General features: G+C 40.3%; 1 protein-coding gene across 3 annotated transcripts in view; it reads right to left on the reverse strand.

Moving 5' to 3' along the window:
- Window positions 1–16,542, reverse strand: part of WASHC5 (WASH complex subunit 5) — a 64,072-nt gene continuing 47,530 nt past the window's right edge. For all 3 annotated transcript variants that reach the window (XM_003903151.4, XM_017962292.3, XM_021942891.2), the window contains 6 exons: window positions 13,318–13,421; window positions 12,354–12,483; window positions 10,760–10,856; window positions 5,763–5,916; window positions 4,333–4,420; window positions 1–412 (listed from right to left, as the gene is read on the reverse strand). In XM_003903151.4, the coding sequence (XP_003903200.1) occupies window positions 356–412; window positions 4,333–4,420; window positions 5,763–5,916; window positions 10,760–10,856; window positions 12,354–12,483; window positions 13,318–13,421 (630 nt within the window). In that variant the 3' untranslated portion in view covers window positions 1–355. The remainder of the gene's footprint in view (window positions 413–4,332; window positions 4,421–5,762; window positions 5,917–10,759; window positions 10,857–12,353; window positions 12,484–13,317; window positions 13,422–16,542) is intronic.

Consider the following 16,542-nt stretch of genomic DNA (forward strand, 5'->3'; position numbering starts at 1 on the left):
TACTGGCAATACTATTTTACTGAAAATCTGGAGTTGCACAAATAGTTCTTTAGAACATAAAACTAAATGGATTTATACATAACAGTTACAGTCGGCATTTATGAGAGGCAGTACAAAAATGTGTTCTGCTTTTACATGATATAAATTGCATGTAATACCATGATTTAAACACTATCAGTTATATTAACTAATGCCATGAGATATATCTTACTCAGAACGTCTGAAGTTTCCCATAATGGAGAGCAAAAAATGCAGTTATATGAACAACTGAGTTTCTTTTCATTTTCAAATTCATTTTAGTGATGATGGGAAGATCTAAGGACAATCCTTCCATTGAAGAAGTAGGAAAAAACAGTTACAGCACTGTTCTGAACTCATCAAAAATGAAATTAGGCACATGTGCTTCAGCAACCTGAAAAATTAAAGAATTAAGTTATTCATGGTGTTATAGTTGAATAAATTGAAAATTTTCATGCAAAAAAGAGAAGGTATCCTTGGAGCAAGGTCAATAACGGAAGAGGAGACTCCCATGGGCGGACAACGCCTTGAAACAGCCCCTTTCTGTTTCTGGTGCCCTCTGGACGACAGTCTCATTTCTTGGCACTGCTAACATTTGAGGGGACGCAGTACAGCTCTCCCGCCTCCAAACGTGAGCTCCTTGGCTCTTAAAGGCACCTTGATCTGCGAGGAATGTTCATGCCTCTGGGAAGTACTGACAAGTACTCAGGTCACCTAACACACTTTATTAACTGATGACCAACAAAGGAAAACCAGGATGGCTGGCAAGTGACGGGAATGGAGAGGTAGGGGAGGGCAGGAATGAGAATGAGAAACCAAGGCCAGAAGGGGAAGAGCAGGAAGGCCTCAGAGGCATACATTCCTGAACCGTTCTTAGGCAAAGCCCTGAGAAGAATAAATTGGGCTGAGTTGGGTAGAATGTAGAGGTAGGTGATCTCCAAGTGCTGGAGATGAGTATTTTTTAGAAGCAGTGTTTAATTTTTTTTCTGATCAAAAAGGTATCGCCTGCTAATGAGAGGAAATTTTGCAAATGCAGAAGACTATAAAAATTAATTTTACAGGGGGTGGGGGGCAAGGGGAGGGAGAGCATTAGTATAAATACCTAATACATGCGGGGCTTAAAACCTAGGCTGGGTGTGGTGGCTCATGCCTGTAATCCCGGCACTTTGGGAGGCCGAGGTAGGCAGATCACGAGGTCAGGAGTTCAAGACCAACCTGACCAGCATGGAGAAACCCCATCTCTAGTGAAAATAAAAAAATTAGCCGGGCATGGTGGCACATGCCTATAGTCTCAGCTACTCAGGAGGCTGAGGCAGAATAATTGCTTGAACCAGGGAGGTGGAGGTTGCAGTGAGACGAGATCTCGCCACTGCACTCCAGCCTGGGTGACAGATGGCACATGTATAATACCTATGTAACAAACCTGCACGTTCCACACGTGTAGCCCAGAGCTTAAAATTTAAAAACATTTTAAAATCTTAATCTCTTAGAGAAAATAAAAACTGGTAACTTTTGTACTGAATTCTTCCAGTTTACTTACACACACACATATACACACTCAAAATTAGGATCATATAGTATCGTGTCCTTCTTTACCTCTGCTAAATCTTATATTATGAACAGCCTTGTGCACATATCTTGGTGAACTTTTGCACATATATCCAGCAGGTAAAATTCCTAGCAGTGGAATTGCTGGGATCGCGGTAAGTAGATTACAAATGTTTTTAAAAATAGATAAAGCTAAATTGCCCTCCTCAAAGGCTGTTATTTTACGTTCCAGTTAATAGCACTGAGGAGTCCCATTTCTCCAAATGCTTCCGAATAATGGGGGCCCAACATTTCACTTTTCACCAACCTGATAAGTGGAAATAGTAATTTTCCTTTTCTTTGGATCTTTGTCCCTTGAATCCAAAGGTCTGTCATTTCTATTTCTTTTCTTGAAAACTGCCTATTAATATCCTTTGCCCTTCCCCTGCTTTTTTTCTATCGGCGTGGACATCGTTTTCTTACTGAACTTGAAGATATGAAGAGCACACTATAAATCAAGGAAACTCGTCCTTTGTTAGTATTTCCTCTTTTGTTTTTTAATTAAGAGACACTGACACAGAATTGTTTAACTACATTCAGCATTTATAAAAAATCAAATCTCTAAATCTGTTTTTTAAGTTTCTTCTTTTGGTTTTATATTTAGGAAGTTCTGAGAGCTGATACATATTTGCCTAATTTTTCAGCTAATTTATTTGTTTCATATTTCACACTAACTCTTTAACTGTAATTAATTTTGATAACACAGAAGATGTAAAGGGGATGAAGCTGCTATTTTTTAACTGTGTGAACTTACATCTAGGGACTAATATTCCCTTTCTCCCTTAATTTGAGATGCTACTTTTCCTCAAGTACCATTATATGCACAGGGTTTGTTTCTACGCTACATATTCTTGTTCATTGTTCCTTCTATTGAGTTGCATACCAGTACCATCCTATTTTGGTTTCTATAGTTTTATAATGTCTTAATACTTGATATGTTTTAATATCTTTTTTTAAAAAAGTACTTAAGTTCTATGACATTTTAAAAAGTATATTTTTTGAAGTTAAAAAAGTACCTGAAATCTCAATTGTAACTGCAGTAAACTTATAAACTAGAAAGAACTGTTATCTCTGTAATATTCGAGGACCCTCATTCAGAAATACGGACTTTCAAATTTTATATTTGAAAGTTTTATAGTTTTTTAATAAAGTGCTCTTTCATATTTCTTGTAGAGGTTATTCTTAGCTATATTATTTCCCTGTTATTTCTGTGAATAGGTCCTTTTTCACACTGTATTTTTTGATTGATTAGTGTATTTATTTCATACATTTATTCTGTAGCCAGCTTGTTTTCTGATCTCTGTATTATTTTAACAGTTTTTCACATGATTCTATTGGGTATTCAAGGAAGACAGTTATCCATCAATCCCAGTACTGGGTAACTACCCAGAGGAAAAGAAGTCATTATTCAAAAAAGATACCTGCACATGCATGTTTACAGCAGTACAATTTACAATTGCAAAATCGTAGAACCAACCCAAATGCCCATCAATCAACGAGTGGATAAAGAAATTGTGGTATATACATACGATGGAATACTACGCAGCCATAAAATGAATTAACAGCATTTGCAGTGACCTGGATGAGACTGGAGATTATTCTTACAAGTGAAGTAACTCAGGAATGGAAAACCAAACATCGTATGTTCTCACTGATATGTGAGAGCTAAGCTATGAGGATGCAAAGGCATAAGAATGATACAATGGACTTTGGGGATTTGGGGGCAAGAATGGGTGGGGGGTGAGGGATAAAAGACTACAAATATGGAGCAGTGGATACTGCTCAGGTGATGGGTGCATCAAAATCTCACAAGTCACCACTAAAGAACCTACTCATGTAACCAAATACCACCTGTATCCCAAGAACTTATGGAAAAATAAAAAGGGAAGACAATTAATCTCAAATAATACAGAGTTTGTCTTCTTTCCAATATGCATTTTATTTTCATTTCATTTCTTATTGTCTTGCACCTGTATAACAAAAGTAGTTGCAAGAGTCTGTATAGCTGTCATGACACTGTGGCGGCCCTGGCTTTAATGGAAATGCCACTAACATTTCACTATTACGTACCGACACTGCTAGTTAATTTTAAAAGTTCATCTTTGGCTTGTGTTGTAAGAAAGTATATTTGAATACTAACCTACTAATTTCTAAAAATCAAAGGATTTTTAGTATCTATTGAAAGTCTTTTATTTTTCAATATCGAGCTGTCCACTTTGAGCTAAAACTTAACAAAGTGGAATTACTAGTGAGAAAGGGAGAGAAAAGAATGTCTTAGTAGGTGAAAAGTAGTCTGTCATTTTTGGAAACAGTGCTCATATCTACATTTAGTTGTGGCATGCACTTAACTGTACTTGCTGTGGGAACCAGGTCAGTGGAGAGAGAAAGAACAAACCACCATGATTATTTCTTTCCTCTGGCCACTTAAGGAATTGTCTCCTGGCTTGCCCATTTCACTTAACTCCTGAACCAGGTGAGTTGCTGACAGGAGTACATGGTGGAGAGGAAGAAGAGGTGGGAGGGGTATTGTGTTAAACTCTGCAAGGCACTTCCCACGGTGGAAAAGGCAGGGACATTTCAGGGCTGGTGGCAGAGCAGTGGAGAGGCGCAGAGGCATCTGCTGTGAATGACCTACTGGACTTCACTCCTGATGAGTCCAGGGCCACTATTATTAGCATCTTTTTACAACTCGGTCATTAATGTTGTTCTTTACTATCTATCACTTACCCTCCTGGGTAGCTTTGTGTACCGAACATAATCCTCCAGGAACAGAAGGGCTCCTACAACATCTGCAGGAATTTCAGGTATCTTCTGGCTATAATAGAGAACAGTTTAGATCAATTAACTGCTTTGCACATCGTAAGTCCTTGGTCAGAATCCTGAAAGACTAAATTACCAACAGATTACCTAATGAAGTCAAAGATGAACAAAAACATTGAGCATGCTCTTGATTCCTGTCAAGTTGTCACCTTGCTCACATCTTTTCAGGGGCCTACCCTATAGGGTAAATGTGAGCTTCTCTGTATCATTTCCATGGGCACCTACAACACGATCCCTGCTATCTGTTCAGACTCATCTCCCTCTGTTGACATGATTCAACACCTAGCAGGTCCCACACTTTTTTAGGAGTCAGTAGTATTTTGTGTGCACTTAGAAGATCGCTTTGGTTTGCTTTATTTTTTTTTGAGATGAAGTCTTGCTCTGTCACCCAGGCTGGAGTGCAATGGTGCGATCTTGGCTCACTGCAATCTCTAAGGCCTTCGGGGTTCAAGTGATTCTCCTGCCTCAGCCTCCTGAGTAGCTGGGATTACAGGTGGCCACCATCATGCCTGGCTAATTTTTGTGTTTTTTTTTTTTTTTAGTAGAGATGGGGTTTCACCAGGTTGGCCAGGCTGGTCTTGAACTCCTGACCTCAAGTAATCTGCCTGCCTCGGCCTCCCAAAGTGCTGGGATTACAGGCTTGAGCCACACCATGCCCAGCCGCTTTGATTTGTTTTTTACATTATAGTGGCAAAAATGACCAAGCAGACATGACAGCAAAGGTTATTTAGCCAGACTGACCCTTTAGGATAGAGAGAAGGAGGCGCAGGACCCAGCATCTCATGGAAATAACTTTTTTTCTTTATCCCAGAAAACCCACATTTAGGGGCAGGGGAAAAGAACTGGCAGGAATTAAAGCTTTATAAGCACCGTATCAAATAGCAACTCCTGTGAAATCTGCTTCTCTACACGCAGACACTGCCCAGGCTTTGACACACTGACATGTTCTCTGACTCCCACTGAAGTGAGTGGAATCATCTCTTGGCAGTGGTCCGGCAGGAGTGCAGGGGCTTGCCAAGATCGAAGAGCTGCATCCAAGAGTGCAGAGGAACACGGCTGCACTTTCTTCCCCATGGTAATTACTAATCACCGTCCTGACTCACTCCTGGAAAATCACTGTGAATAGACCTGACGGAGTTCCCCTGGCAGGGTGACTAAGGATGGGCACACCCGTCATTGCTCTAAACAAGGAGGTGTGCCCTGACTTGCTTTATAGACAAGGGTGAGCAACCAGTTCCCATCTCTATTAGGGCGATAAGAAGAGGAATTTGGCAATACGAGGTTTGGGTAAGGTTTTGTGACAAGAAGTCCATGTAGTCCTGGTTGGTCTTCTGTACCTTGTACACTGCTCCACCGTGGAGCAGATAAACTGGCCGATCAGCGCCAGGAACTGCTCGGTGTACCGGGAATGGAACTGCTTCAGCAGAGTGAGCAGTCCCAGGACAAGTGGCGGCCAATCAACTGGGTCGGTCGGTTTTCGGCAGACCATTCCTGAAAGGGGACAAGTTGCAACACCGCATGAAGTACCTGCCTTCGGCAACATTCATTAAATATTAACGCTGTGAAGGTCAAAATGTTTGGGGCCCATATACTCTCTGGCAGATGATATTTTAGAGGGAATGACAATTCTGGGCCATAATTTGAATTAGTCACAGGATTGGTGGGATATTCCAGCAGTCTGAAGGATTCAAAACCAATAAAACAGTTACTAAATTTTGTAATTATCATTACTGGTTCTTTTGAATTACTCAATTAACATGCATTATTGTAGCAATTTTTAAAGATATAGATAAATGTAAATGAGAAAAAAAAATCACTACAACTGTCTTCTGTTAACGGCAGCATGACACACTAGATAACCCTGAACTACTATCTTAAGAGAAAAGCTGGATAAAATATTTTTAGAATACCTTTAAACAAATGTTGAGTATTATATACAAAGAATCTGCAGAAATCAAGACAGTGGAAGAAGGACATTTATGAAGTGAATGAGTACCAAACCTGGCCTTTACACTAAAGATTTTTTTAAAAATTGGAGATGGGGTCTTGCTATGTTGCCCAGGCTGGAGTGCAATGGCTATTCACAGGTGCAATCATAGCACATTACAGCCTTGAATTCCAGGGCTCAAGCTGGGACTACAGGTGTGTACCACTGCACCTACCTCTACACTAAAGATTTCTGCCAAAATGTGGAGACTCTGACCTCTGCCTGGATGGCTGCATGGGAAACCAGAGACGAGATTAGAGTCTTCAGGAAGAAACACAATGTTGAAAAAGAACAATGTCGGAAGGCTTAGGTTGCCTGATTTCAAGCTCTCTGTACGGTTTCAATAATCAAGACACTATGGTGTAAGAACAGACAAATAGATCATTGGAACAGAATAGAGTCTAGAGACAGTCCCACCCTTACATGAGTAATTGAATAACCACAAATAAACCAAATAATAAAAAAAGATAAATCTTTCAACAAATGGTACTGAAACTGGATAGCCTTATGGGGGAACAATAAATCTTGACCCCTACCTCACACTGTACACAAAAAACAATTAGAGATGAACGACTGGCCTCAATGTAAAAGGGAAGACTACAGAACTTTCAGAAAAAATATTGAAGACATCTCTGTGACCTTGGAGAAGGCAGATATTTCTTTTTTTTTCAGACGGAGTCTCACTATGCCACCTAGGCTGGAGTGCAGTGGCGCAATCTCCGCTCACTGCAACCTCTGCCTCCCAGGTTCTAGAAATTCTCCTGCCTCAGCCTCCCAAGTAGCTGAGATTACAGGCATGTGGTACCACGTCTGGCTAATTTTTATATTTTTAGTAGAGACAGGTGTTTCACTATGTTGACCAGGCTGGTCTCAAACTCCTAACCTCAGGTGATCCTCTTGTCTTGGCCTCCCAAAGTGCTGGGATTACAGGCGTGAGCCACTGTGCCTGGCCTGGCAGAGATTTCTTAGACAAGACACGAGGAGTAATTATAAAGGAAAAAAATGGATAAATTGGACACCATCAACAGTAAAAACTTCTGCTCACTAAAGTTACCTGTAGAGAAATACATGGATAAGCCACAATTTGTGGAAAAATATTCTCAAAACATATATCTAATAAAGAACTTGTATCCATAATATATATATAACTCCTACAAGTCTGTAATAAAAATGCAAACAATTTAAAAATGAGCAAACGACTAGAACGGGCACTTCACAGAGAAGGATATAAGGAATGGCCAATAAGCCCAAGAAAAAGTGCTCAAATCACTAATCATCAGGGAAAGGCAAATTAAAGCTGCAACAAGACACTAGCACTTTGGGAGGCCGAGGTGGGTGGAACACTTGAGGCCAGGAGTTTGAGACCAGCCTGGCCAACATGGTGAAACCTGTCTCTACTAAAAATACAAAAATTACTCGAGCATGGTGATTCATGCTTGTAACCTGTAATTCTAGCTACGCAGATGGCTGAGGCAGAACTGCTTGAACTTGGGAGGCGGAGGCTGCAGTGAGCTGAGATTACGCTAGATTACGCTACTGCATTCCAGCCGGGGTGACAGAGTGAGACTCTGTTTCAAAAAGAAAAAAAAAAAAAGAAAAAGAAGAAGACGACGAAGAATGGCTAAAATGAAAACGACTGATGCCACCAAATAATGGTGAGGATGTGGAGTACACATATACTCACTCTTGGTGAGAGTGAAACTGGCACAACCACTTTGGACAAAGGGCTGGCAGTTTCTTATCAAGTTAACTGGTTAGACAGACCCTCAGATCCCATATTTGGGTTCTTGTGAAGACAGGGAATTCTCTTCCCCAAACCAGAGAAGCCTAAACAAGTGATCCTGAATAACCTAACCTTGGCCTTGGCAATTCAGAACATGGAGGAATAATCCTAACAGGACTCAGTATGGAGAAATAATCCTTTCCAGGTGGAAAGCAAGAGTGATGTTAACAACAAACACTTCTACAACTAGCTCTAGTTGTTGTAGAAGCTTCTTTCTTCAAACACAGACCAAGCCAGGTATGCATTTCATAGGTCAATCTTGAGAACGGTGTTTACAAGGTTAAATAAATGTTTTTTGGATATACAGTTTCAAGGCTCAACAGTTTCAATAATCAAGACACTACTGACATAAGAAAAGACAAATACATCAATGGAACAGAATAGAGAGTCTAGAGACAGTCCCATCCTTATATGAGCAACTGAATATCCACAAAGATACCAAACAATTGTTCCTTCCTCAGTCCTACTGTAATTTAGTTCCTGCATTTACACATCAGTCTTATTGATGAGAAGAATTACAGTCAGTTATAAATACTATATTTCTAGGATCCATAAAGATTTTGTTGTGTCATGTTTTGTTTTAAGATCTGGGAATTCCAGGGACAATGATATTTTCCATAAGTAGCTTTACAATCAAGGTGCCAGGCCCTAATCATATACACAATGAAAAAAAATATTAGAATGAGAAGTCAACAAAAAGTTATTATTTAATGAAAAGAAGACTCTTTCTGCACTGACAGTTCATTATCAAGAATCATATATTCCTATTGAATACTAATATAGGGAGAACAGAGAGAGAACCTGAATCTCTGAATCTTCAGATGAACCTTTACATTACGCTTGGGATGGCCCTTTAAATTGATTTTGTTATAGAAAGGGACTCAGTACCTGTTGGGCACTCAGTTTGCGGGTCACTTGGCCAAAGTCACATAGGTGATAAGCAGTGAAGCCAGATTCCAAACACACATTGGTTCCCTCCCTCCTACAGCAAGTACTACTGAGGAGATCATGCTCTGCCTTCTGTGACAACCACTGACACTGTCATGGATATAGTGTCTAGAATCAATGATTACTTTTGAATGAGAGAATAAAGACATTAAAGAGATTCCACATTTTCATCCTAAAAAAGCTTATGAAATAGTAAAGTACTGTAAGGAAGAAATATATTTAGAAATCTCTAGTTAAGAAAAAATGATTACATTAGTAGAAATGATCTTATAATGCTTTTAAAGTAAACTAAAATCTATAGTGGATTTTTAAAAATGTCATTTAGTTGCATATAAAGTTTGAAGGCAGAGGAAACACTTGGTTATCTATTATATAACTACAAAAATATTCTGACCAATGACAAAAATAAATTAGGGTTATATTCCTGGAAAGAACAGACATATTGAAAGGCTTTGGTGTCTCTTGTTTGTACTGAATATTCTGACATACAATCATACATAAAATATTAGATGTTCATGTATAAATATTAGTCTTATCTCCTTAACTATATTGTTACTTTTCCCATCGTGGTCCCAGATACACAGCTGGCACATGAATCTTGTTGAAAGAACAGAACATCAACCAAAATAAGTCTCTTTCACACCACAATTAGCTACCTAAACATTAAAGAACAGAATCAAAACAAAGGTCCCTCACATTCTACAAGCTGGACAGTGAATCCTTACTGAGGTGGACCATACTTGGTTGATTTTTAAATCCACTGTCTAGGGCCGGGCATGGTGGTTCACGCCTGTAATCCCAGCCCTTTAGGAGGCCAAGGCAGGTGGATCGCTTGAGCCCAAGAGTTTGAAATCATTCTGGGTAACACGGCAAAACCCTGTCGCCACAAAAAATTAGCTGGGCATGGCGGTATGCGCCTATAGTCCCAGCTACTCAGGAGGCTGAGGTGGGAGGATTCTTGAGCACGAGAGGTCAAGGCTGTAGTGAGCTGAGATTGTGCCACTGTACTTCCATCTGAGTGACTGAGTGAGACCTTGTCTCAAAAATAAAATAAAATAAATAAATAAGTGTACTTAAAAAAGAGTAAATAAATCTGATCGTGTGTGGTGGCTCACGCCTGTAATCCCAGCACTTAGGTAGGCCGAGGTAGGCGGATCACCTAAGGTCAGGAGTTTGAGACCAGCCTGGTTAACATGGTGAAACCCTGTCTCTATTAAAACTACAAAAATATTAGACAGGCGTGGTAGTATGTGCCTGTAATCCCAGCTACTTGGGAGGCTGAGGTAGGAGAATCACTTGAACCTGGGAGGCAGAGGCTGCAGTGAGCCGAGACCATCTCTCCAGCCTGGGTGAGAAGAACAAAACTCCGTCTCAAAAAAATAAAATAAAAATAAAAATAAAAATAAAAATAAAAATAAATAAATCCACTGTCTACAGTTCATAAAAAGGCATTGTATTTCAGAGGCATAAAGACTTGAATTTCTTAAACATGAATTTAACTAAGAAAAGATCTCATATCTGACATATTGAAAGGCGTGTCCATACAAAGAGCTATTTAGTGAGATGTTAATCTGTTGGTATTGTTACTCACTGCAAATAACAAATGTCATACGTACCTAGATTTTTGTTGTACTGAAGTTTTGGCAACTGAGCGATCAAAAATAGAAAGTTGACAATTGGAAAATAGGGTAAGCGCTTTGTTGTTATGTATATCTGGAAAGAGAAAAGGTAAGAAAAATGGATGGTTAATTCACATTGCACAATATCACAGATCAGGTTTCCAAATGAAAATCTTCCATTTTACTTCAGTTTGCTCTTTGGCCTTCCTGAAATGTGGATGGTTCCATTAATTTGCTGCCTTCAGAGTTGTATTTAACACACCTGGCCCTGCCCACATAAATACCTACATCATCATTTGCCCTTCTGGAAAGAAAACGATTTTGCTTAGAATGACTTTCCCCCTGAATCCTGTTAATGTCATTAATAAAGGGCGGGAGGAATGAGTGATGAGCAAGAATGGGAGGGGAAGGCAAAATGAAGAGCAGTTGAGGCAGAGCTGGAGGGGAATATAGGGGGAGTGTGGGAGGGAGAAGAGGGAGAGAGGGAAAGACGGAAGAAGGAGAGGAGGAGCAGGGAGAGTAGAGGGAAAAGATCCATGTAGCAGCGACTGGTAGTATCTAAGTAGAAAGAGAGCAAAGTTCTTGTCATTTGCTGTCCCCTAGGCAATGTCAAAGAGCAGTCTCCCAGATGTCCCGGCAGAAACTATAGTCAGGGCATACACGGCTGGGTCCAGACTCCCAGCTGGCCGATTCCACAGGAGACAGGGTAGCACACGGGTCAGAAGCACAGGCTCTGGTCAGACTGCCTGGCTCCTCCACTTGCTAGCTAGCCTCTCTGAGCCTCGGGTTCCTCAACTCATAATTTCATAGGGCTTGTTGTGAGATGAAGTGAGATAATCCACCATCAGGGTTAAGACAGTGCACTTGTTACGCAGTAAATATTCAAGACGTTAGCTACTATTCAGGTCTATCATCTTTTATCCAAAACACAAGGCATAATACAGATTTCAGAATTTCAAATTTTATAGATTTTAGAAAGACAATATAGGGGCTAGGGTAATGCGCTATAATCAAAGTCATTAATGCACTATAATCAAAGTCTGCATCAAAATATATGAATGTTTATAGTAAGGAGGATAAATAACTAGTATAAACAGCCTTATGTCAGCTCAGGACAGATTTTGCCACGCAGAGAGACCGGGCACTGTTATGAAAAAACTTTCAGTTCTTAGAGGTTTTCTGAGCTCACAACTGCAGAAAAGAGTTTGTAGCTCCTGTGATGACTGGGATTACCGTCAGCCACAAGGGGAAGCATCTTTGGCAAGACAGATCAATGCTACCATTTTGGGTTTGTTGGGCCTTGATGACTGAACTGCAAACCCCAGTGAAACCCAAAACTCATCTCTTACACGGATGCAGCACTTTCCCCTTTGTCATGAGCTTTCACCAGCGCTATAGCACTTGATTCTCCCAGACCCGAGCCAGGCGGGGAAAGTATGATGATTGCTTAGAAAGGGCAGGGAACTGAATGGAATGAAGGTTCTGGGGTCTGAACCCAGGTTCCTCTGGTATTTCTGCACACTAATCTGTTACCTGGGCCAAATACCATTCTGTACCCCAACCCCCGCCATTATATATTTTAATTATTCACCTTATTCAGTGGGTTGTGAATGCCAGCTGCCTCCAGATAGGCGGTGATTTCATATAAAAGTGTGTTATCTTCTTTGGGATAAGGAAGTGAAGGGTCCTGATAGTGGGCTTCAATGTCTGCTAGGAGAGCCCTAAACGAAGAAAAACCCCGGAGATAAACATTAGGGATTAAATGAGTTTATACAAGAGTTAATACAGGCCAGTGATGTAATCTTTTCAAGCCTCAGTTTCCCCATTTGTAAAATGAGAGCTTGATCCTGCTAATTCTCAATCCATGCCTGTGATTGGTTTTAAGTGGAAAATTTGACCTAGAATTACTTTATCTTTTGGAATCAACCTCAATCAAATGCATTCACCGCTCAAATCATCATATATTGACTGAATTGTTCTTAATATCTGCTTTGTCAAAAGCACTGACTTGGTGAGTGAGAAGCAGGGATTTATCTGTAAGTAGGAAGCCTCAAACGACAGCAGGTTGCTGGTGAGGCGGAGGATATGAGTTCCCTCTGGGACAGGCCTCCATAACCACTCTTGGTAATCAACACACTTCCAACTGCCCTCTGGATGATGAGCAATCAGCCCTGTAAAAAGCCAGTTGTGGATTTCGGTAATAATTGCTTTCTAAAACTTGTGCAAGTATCTAGCAGTGTCTGGTGTGTCTCTTACTTGCTCTCTCTAATGAATTCATTTATTCAGCTGACACGTATTGAATCGTGTGATCAGTACACGCCAGATGAATACATGAATCCATTAGAGAAAGTGAGTGAGAGACTGAGATAAACGGAGGCACAATATTGAGAAAAGAGACTCCTGAAGACAGATGTGATTATCCGTGGCAAGGAAGCCTATAAATTCAGACCTCCCACCCAAAAATAACTTAAGACAGTAAGAACTGAAGAAACCGGGGCGCTTAGATGATAAACAATCCAAGCCCACGGATGGCTGTTTCAAACCCTGGCACTTACTTATTGAGATTCTCCAGAGCAGCTGCCAGATGTTTAGAGTCAAACCGACAAGAATAATTTAATTCATTGGCAATCTGTTGTCTCAGAATCTGCATCTGTCCAACCTGTGCACAAGCAAGAGAGAACGAGTAGTGCATTCAAGCATTTTGGAGTGACAGTGAGGAGGTAAACACAAAGACGACAATTCTTCACTAGGCCTTCACAACACTCCACAGGAAAAAAAATAAGGATTTCCTGAACTGATCTAAGACCAGAACTGGACCTAATGGAGCACCAGAGGCCCTTCAACGAATGTCTGGATGGACTCCCATACCCCAACCTAAAAACACCCCAAAGTCTATGATTCACAGAGTGGTCTATTAATGTTCAGTTGTTCATGTATCAAAGGTATCTTTTTTGACGCTGTATTTTTAACCTTTCGGAGTAAGTGCTCCACAGTTAGTAGCTGCTGTGAGAAGTCTTACTTACTTCCTTTTATTTACCCTAAATGGAACTTTCTCAAGTCCTAGGAATGCCATTTCACACTAGTATTCTCAAATTGGGTGAATATTAAGTCTGTCCAGGCGACCCAGGATTATAGGTTCAATAATTATCTGGATTACAAAATAATCTACACAAAATCTATCATGAAAATTTTAACAATGATAGCCCCTTAATCCATGCTTCTTAATTTTTTGTGTGTGTCTGATATGGTTTGGCTGTGTCTGCACCCAAATCTCATCTCAAATCGTAGTTCCCATAATCTCCAACTGTCGTGGGAGGGACCCAGTGGAAGGTAATTGAATTATGGGGGTGGTTGCCTCCACACTGTTCTCGTAATCGTGGGTGAGTTCTCACAAGATCTGATGGTTTTACAAGGGGCTTTTCTCCTTTTGCTTATACTTCTCTTTCCTGTTGCCATAAGGACATGTTCGCTTCCACTTCCACCATGGTTGTAAGTTTCCTGAGGCCTCTACAGCCATGCTGAACTGTGAGTCAATTAAACTTCTTTCCTTTATAAATTACCCAGTCTTGAGTATGTCTTTATTATGTGAGAATTGACTAATACAGCCTTGGATCCCTTTGGGAATCTCGTGAAGCCTATGGACACCATTTCAGAGTAATGTTTTTGAATGTACAAAACAAAACATAGAGGGGAACAGTGGAAGCCAGTTGTAATGAAATATAATTAACCATTCAAAGAACAATCTGTGATACAGAGTTATGCTAGGATGGTGGATTAACTATGGTAATTTAAAGTAGCTATGAGCATAAACGATATTTGGAGATTATCTACAATGGTTGGATGATAGGAAGTGATCTTTGGGTCAGGCTTGAGAGAGAGCAGTTTGCCCCCATAATGTTGTCTGCATCAGAAGGTCAATAGCATATTCTAACTTTTTCTGCCTATAAATGTCTTCTTTTCTACTCTAGACAAAGTATTCCTAAAAGACTGGCAAAGGGGAGTGAGGGAGGTGGGGATAGGAGAGAAGCCAGTATTATAATGCAAGCAGCAATAAGGTGGAAATCAACACATTTCCTCTGAGTTGCTGGGTGCAGAGAAGAGTTAAGGAAAAGACAGTGGCTCACGCCTGCAATCCCAGCACTTTGGGAGGCCGAGGCAGGCTGATCCCTTGAGGCTAGAAATTTGAGACCAAGCCTGGCCAAAATGGTGAAACCCTCTATGAAAAACAAAAAAATTAGCTGGGTGTGGTGGTGGACACCTGTAATCCCAGCTGCTTGGGAGGCTGAGTCACGAGAAACACTTGAACCCAGGAGGTAGAGGTTGCAGTGAGCCAAGATTGCGCCACTGCACTCTAGCCCGGGAGACAGAGCGAGGCTGTCTCAAAAAAAAAAAAAAAAAAAAGAAAAAGAAAAAGAGAAAGAGGGTGGCCTTCTCTAAGAGTGAACAAAAGTTACTTGGCTAAATGGAGCTTGTAATGGTCAAAAGTGTTAAATGACCTCTTATGTATTATTTTTGACCACTATTCATTCAAGACTACTATTCTATTTATGTGAAACACGTCAATCCAAAAATGCTATTTATAAATAGTAAGTCTTTTAATTTATAGAGTAGCATTATTTAAAAATTAGAATGCAACAAAGCCAAGAAAATAGTAGGTTCTTTCAGGCCATGTAAAAATGTCCCTGAAACCCTGTATCTGGCCCATATAATTCTTTACGTAATTTTCTATGTCTAGTATACTGTGTGCCAAGGATCCTCTTGAAAATATCAATCTAGAACTGGAAAAAGAAACAAAGTCAGTTTATTTCTATAAATAGTTTATTGCTCTCGTTTAATGCACAATGAGTGTTTGTTAGTGCTGTTTTCTGTTTTTGGTACTCACGCACTTCAAGCTTGAATAAGCTGCTGGAGAGGCTAAGGAGCCTGGGACGGACGAGAAACTTATTCTACCTACTCATTTGCCTCTTTGGAGCTATCCAGCTTATCATTCTTTCTCCAAGATTTTTCTAGCATTGCACTGTTGAGTACAGCAGCTACTAGCCATGTGTGGCTATTTACATTTAAATTAATATGAAATAAAATTAAAAACTGCGTTTCACTGTCCCACAACCCACATTTCACGAGCTCAACAGCTACAAAGGACTAGGAGCTGCTGTCATCATCGAATAGCACAGAACATTTCCATTGTTGTTCCAGATCATTAACACTGGCTCAGTGACTGTAAGCACCCTAATTCAAGACCAAAAGACACATTTGTCCTTGGGGGCTTTATTTAAAGATCACTGACTCAGACACAGTCATGTGGCTGTTACCAAATCACTGGCAACTATAACCAATAAGGGTCTGTAATAGCTACTGGACTGAGAACCCTCCGGCGGGCAAGGGGAAAACCTTCCAGTTTCTTGGAAGAATCCCTGTAATCCCCCTAACGCCTCCTACAGAGTTGGGATTCACACCTGTCCAAACTCGGGTGATTTTTTAATCCTCCTAAAAGGTTTTCCAGCAATTAGAAACTTGGCCTGGGAAGTGCTTAATATCTGACAATCATGTGGCTAGGGGAAGGCAGACCCACATAAGGCTCCTTGCCTTACCCGTTCTGTTTAGTGATCCAAACAACAACAACAATAACAAAAAACAACTACTACTACTACTGGTCACCAAAATTATGGGAAATATACTATGAATTTGACTGAAGTATCAATGAGTGCTGTCTCAATGAGAAACTTATATAATTGGGAGTCAGAGAATGGAACTTTTCAAAATTCCCTTAGCATTCTAGA

Source organism: Papio anubis, chromosome 8, assembly GCF_008728515.1.
Source record: "Papio anubis isolate 15944 chromosome 8, Panubis1.0, whole genome shotgun sequence".
NCBI lineage: Eukaryota > Metazoa > Chordata > Mammalia > Primates > Cercopithecidae > Papio > Papio anubis.